The sequence below is a fragment of the Erythrolamprus reginae genome, chromosome 1 (assembly GCF_031021105.1).
Source record: "Erythrolamprus reginae isolate rEryReg1 chromosome 1, rEryReg1.hap1, whole genome shotgun sequence".
Classification (NCBI taxonomy): Eukaryota; Metazoa; Chordata; class Lepidosauria; order Squamata; family Dipsadidae; genus Erythrolamprus; species Erythrolamprus reginae.
The window spans coordinates 304,980,465-304,985,653 of record NC_091950.1 but is presented as its reverse complement, the minus strand read 5'-3'; the positions used below and the strand labels follow the sequence as shown (position 1 = coordinate 304,985,653).

Genomic DNA, 5,189 nt, shown 5'->3' with positions numbered 1-5,189 from the left:
ACATTTACATATTCTTGCAATGTCTATTTCCTGACTTGGCCTAGCAAGGTCAGAAGAAACATCAACTTTAATGATTATTCATTCTGCACTCCATTTCTGAGACCATTGAATAAATAGGATTTCTACATCCACTTTCTCTAATTCTAGTCCTATCAAAGGATGGTCAGAGGCTTCTAATAGGCTTGTGGGCCAAAGTGCTGAGCAATAGTACAGATCTGGTTGACCTTCTAAGTGTTGGCATTAAAACTTTCTTACTTGGCTGATTTTAATTTTTCTGCTTGCAGGCAAGTTTGCTTCCGGTTTTCTCGGTGGGAAAAAAGAGGTCTCGGTGGTGTCGGTGTTTAGAGCGAGCATGGCTCCAAAAAAGGTGTCCGGTACTGCAAAGACCGCTGAGAAGAAGAAGATGATGATATCCATAGAAATGAAGCAGGAGATAATTAATTTGCACGAAAAAGGGACTCGTGTTATTGAACTTGCGAGGAAGTTCAAACGCAGTACGTCCACCATCTGTACAATCCTGAAGCAGAAGGACATCCTGAAAGGTGTTAAAGCAGCAAAAGGTGCGACGATAATTTCCCAACTTCGGACGTCTGTCCATGAAGAGATGGAGAGGTTATTGTTAATTTGGATAAAAGAAAAGGAGCTGGCCGGAGATACAATAACAGAGGCGGTCATCAGCGAGAAGGCTCGTGCGATATTCTCCGATCTAAAGAGCAATGAACCATCCTTGTCGGGAGATCCAGATGAGTTCAAGGCAAGTCATGTGTGGTTTGACAGGTTCAGAAAAAGAAGTGGCATTCACTCAGTGGTTAGGCATGGGGAGGCAGCGAGTGCAGACATCAAGGCAGCGGAGGAGTTTGTTATGCGTTTTGCTAGCCTGGTTGAAAAAGAAGGCTATGTCTCTCAACAGATATTTAACTGTGATGAGACTGGGCTGTTTTGGAAGAAAATGCCCCATAGGACTTTCATTACTGCCGAGGAAAAGAGCCTGCCAGGACATAAGCCCATGAAGGACCGTCTAACCCTTGCATTGTGTGCAAACGCGTCGGGTGACTTTAAAGTAAAGCCACTTCTCGTGTACCATTCAGAGAATCCTCGCACGTTCAAGACGCACAAAATCCTAAAGGAAAGACTCCATGTCATGTGGCGCTCCAATGCAAGGGCATGGGTAACGAGGCAGTTCTTTGTGGACTGGGTAAATCTTGCTTTTGGTCCTACGGTGAAGGAATATCTTTTGACCAATGGACTCCCCCTACAAGCCTTACTGCTGCTCGACAATACTCCAAGTCACCCACCTGCTCTTCAAGAGGACATCCTTCAAGAATTCCAGTTTGTAAAGGTTGTCTTTCTCCCACCCAACACGACTTCAATCCTGCAACCAATGGATCAGCAGGTCATAGCTAACTTCAAGAAGCTGTACATGAAGCATCTGTTCCGCCGATGTTTCGATGTAACAGACAACACCAACTTGACACTGCGTGAGTTTTGGAAGGATCATTTCAACATCGTTTCTTGCCTTAACATCATTGACCTTGCCTGGCAAGAAGTGTCAAGGCGAAACTTGAACTCGGTGTGGAAGAAGTTGTGGCCTGCTGCTGTTGCACCAAGGGACTCTGCTGAGCCCGAGGGTGAGACCGAGGACATCACCGAGACTGACACCCCGTTGGAGGAGATTGTGTCACTCGGTAAGTGTATGGGTCTGGAGGTAGACGAGGGTGACATCAATGAGCTTGTCGAAGAGCATGAAGAACCGCTGTCTACAGAGGACCTGAAGGCGCTCCATGAGATGCAACAGATGGAGATGACCCAAGAGATGAGCAGCAGTGAGGAAGAGGTACAGGAGCCACAGAAAGCCATTCCTACCAGTGAGATAAAAGCGATGCTAGCGCAATGGGAGAACGTTGTCAGTTTTGTGGAAAAAAATCACCCAGAGAAAGTAGCCACGAGTCGTTCAGCAGCACTTTTCAATGACACCTCATTGACTCACTTTCGCAACATTTTGAAAAGCAGGCAAAAGCAGATGTCATTGGACAAATTTCTTACAAAAAGAGCTGCTCCAAGTGAAAGTGCAGCCAAAAAGGCAAAAACAGATGATTAGGCTACTGTGTACATATGTAAATTTAAAAGTTTAAGAAAGTTTACAAGTTAAGTGAAAGAAACTTCATTATTCATTTATATGTACATGTACATTTCTTCATTAAAAACATGTCTTTTTGCATAATTTTGACTAACTTTGTGATTTTTTTGAGGGCTGGAACCAATTAAAATTATTTACATTAATTCCTATGGGGAAAAGTTGTTCGAGATAAGAGCTGCTCGACTTAAGAGCCCAGGTCCGGAACGAATTAAACTCGTATCTCGAGGTACCACTGTAGTCTGAAAATTTCTGCACACAATGATATGAAAATTGAACTGAAGAAATTAATCCTTATTGGTTTATTTTGCACATAAATATGCCTCCCCCCATTTTTGTGAATTTTTTTTAGGTTTATTGATAATTATGCCTGCAAAATGCATTCTATTTTACTAAAGTTGGTGTGGGATTGGTAGCTTGAACATTTCTGAACATAATGATATGAAAATTGAACTGGAAAAATTGATGCATATTGGTTTATTTTGTTGATGAAATGCACGCCCCCCGGTTTTTTTAAAATAGTCTTCACTTTATGGATAGTTTTGCTAGCAAAATACATTCTATTTTACTAAAGTTGGTGTGGGATTGGTAGCTTGAACATTTATGAACATAATGATATGAAAATTGAACTGGAAAAATTGATGCATATTGGTTTATTTTGCACATAAATGTATGCCTCCCCCTGTGTTCAATTATTTCAATTTATATAAAAATTATGCTGTTAATTTCAAACTTACATACTTTTTTTTAGTAAAATGGATTTGTTTCATAAAATTAGTTCTCTGGCTACAATGTGGTTGATTTTCAAAAGGATATTCCAAATATTTCTAGCCAAATATGTATAAAAAGTGACAATAATGGCACACAGCAAGGCCGAGGGGTGGTGGTGGCCCTTTTGTGGCAAAAATAAACCAATAAGAACCATTTTTTCCAGTTCATTTATATTTTTCTTATATTCAGAAATGTTCAATTTAGTATATCAAATCTTTTGGGGGAAAATTCCTTAGGGATTTGTAGCCTTAAAAAATAGAAATTGATACGAAATTCAGAAAGGATGGGGGAGGGGCTTCTTGATCAAAATAAAAATATAAGTCTCAATTTTTCCAGTTCAATTTTCATATCATTATGTTCATAAATGTTCAAACTAGTTTTCCAGTTGAAAAAGTTTTCAAAAAGATCAAATTCAAGTACCTAAAAAAATTATTTTTGGTCCGGTCACATACGAACAGAAACAGACTCGAAGTGATGATTTTTTTTTGCCCAGAAAACAATTAGCCACCACCCCAAAAATATTTTTTGATGATCAGCATTGTTAAATTGAGTAAATGAATGCCTAAGATTTTAAAGAATATTTCGGATTTGGAGCATAAAAAAATAAAAAGTGAAAATAGTTGCAAGCAGCTGAGGGGGGGGAGGCCTTATTTCTGATGTTAAAAAACCAGTAAGAATCATTTTTTTCAGTTCCTTTATATTTTTCTTATATTCAGAAATGTTCAAGCTACCAATCCCACACCAACTTCAGTAAAATAGAATGCATTTTGCAAGCAAAACTATCCATAAATTGAAAAAACTTTCACAAAAACGGGGGGGGGCGTGCATTATATCAGCAAAATAAACCAATAAGAATTACTTTTTTCATTTCAATTTTCATATCATTGTGTGCAGAAATGTTCATATTACTTTCCAAGTGAAAAAAGCTTTCAAAAAGACCAAACATAAGCACTGCAAATGAAGAGTTTTCGGTCCGGGTCAGGGTGACCCGGGAACAGAAGATTTGTAACTTTTTTTGCCCAGCAAAAACTAAGCCCCCACCCCCCAAAAAAATTCTCATAGAGAGAACCCCTGAAATGATGAACAGTCATGAAATTTCAAGTTTCAGATATGCAGGGAAAATTTTTTACAGGGACTCAAACTTGGCTTCGGGTCAAATAGACCCGAAACAGAACAGCAGGGTAAAGTTGTACTTGGGTGTCCCATCATTAAGGTGATTCTTGCAATTGTGTAGATTGTAGCTGCAGTCTATCTTACTGTGCTTGCTGTTGGGAAAGGGTTCCATAAATTGCACTTTTGCTGTTGCAAAATATGAGGTCAAGCCAGTTGTTGAATCTAGTACTGTTCATTAATAATTGGTCAAGTCCTAGATTGGTAACAGCATTGTATAGGATTATATGGATGGGTTCAGTTGTGCATTTGTTTAGGGTCCAGTTAATGAGAGGTAGATTGATATTTCTAAGCAAGATATGGTATAGGCAGTAGGCTAGCCATGTTAGCAGTGAGGTCAATGTGTACACAGATATGATGTCATAGTCTGGGGCTCTGTAACAAAATAGGAAGTGAAGTGTGGCATTTAAGGGAAGATCACATTTGATGCTTTCAGGAAGGATGAGATTATGCATAACTTGGATATTTTTTAGGTTCAATATCTTTTTGTAGAATATAGCTACTCCGCCTCCTCTACAGGTTTCATGGTCAGACTGGAAGATAAGGTATCTATCATTTTCATCAAATATCAGTCAATTATCAATAGTTTCCTAGTTTCCATCCTTGTATGGAGAGTGACATTTGGAGCTTTTTTGTCTAGAAAATAAGGTATATACACACGATTAAGGTATACAATATCACGCACCTTGTGGATAAAATGGACAAGCAGAAACTAATTTTTTCTTTCCCAAAATTCTACAACCCAATATATTACAAGAATCGATAGAGGCAAAAGGAATTTTTTTTTTACACAATATCTAATTAAACTTTGGGATTTGCTACACAAAATGTAGGGCTGGCTTCCATCTTATCTGGCTTCCAAAAAGGGTTGGACCAATTCATGGTTGTCATGGGGATTAGTGGTGATTAGCCTTAAATCACAGTGCCTTTGAAAACCATTTGCTAGGAGACCGGTAGACTTCCTTGTGAATTGGCCATTGTGCAGTGGACTAGATTGGCCACAGGTCCGATGCAATGGAAAACTGCTTATTTTATGCTCTTAAATAAAATTTCTACAAGTTCTCTTGTAGAAGTGGTAATACAAATTGGTCAGCTATTCACATTTATATTTGAA

The 5,189-nt window shown here is 38.8% G+C and overlaps 1 protein-coding gene across 1 annotated transcript; it reads left to right on the top strand.

Annotated features, from left to right (window-relative positions):
- Window positions 1–352: 352 nt before the first annotated feature.
- On the top strand, window positions 353–2,098 carry LOC139174893 (tigger transposable element-derived protein 1-like). The gene has a single exon (XM_070765616.1). It carries the CDS (start codon window positions 353–355, stop codon window positions 2,096–2,098), a length of 1,746 nt encoding a protein of 581 aa, XP_070621717.1.
- The last annotated feature ends 3,091 nt before the right edge of the window (window positions 2,099–5,189 follow it).

Excerpts from the sequence above, each read along its gene's own strand:
- LOC139174893 (XM_070765616.1), top strand. The coding sequence starts at position 353 with ATGGCTCCAAAAAAGGTGTCCGGTACTGCAAAGACCGCTGAGAAGAAG.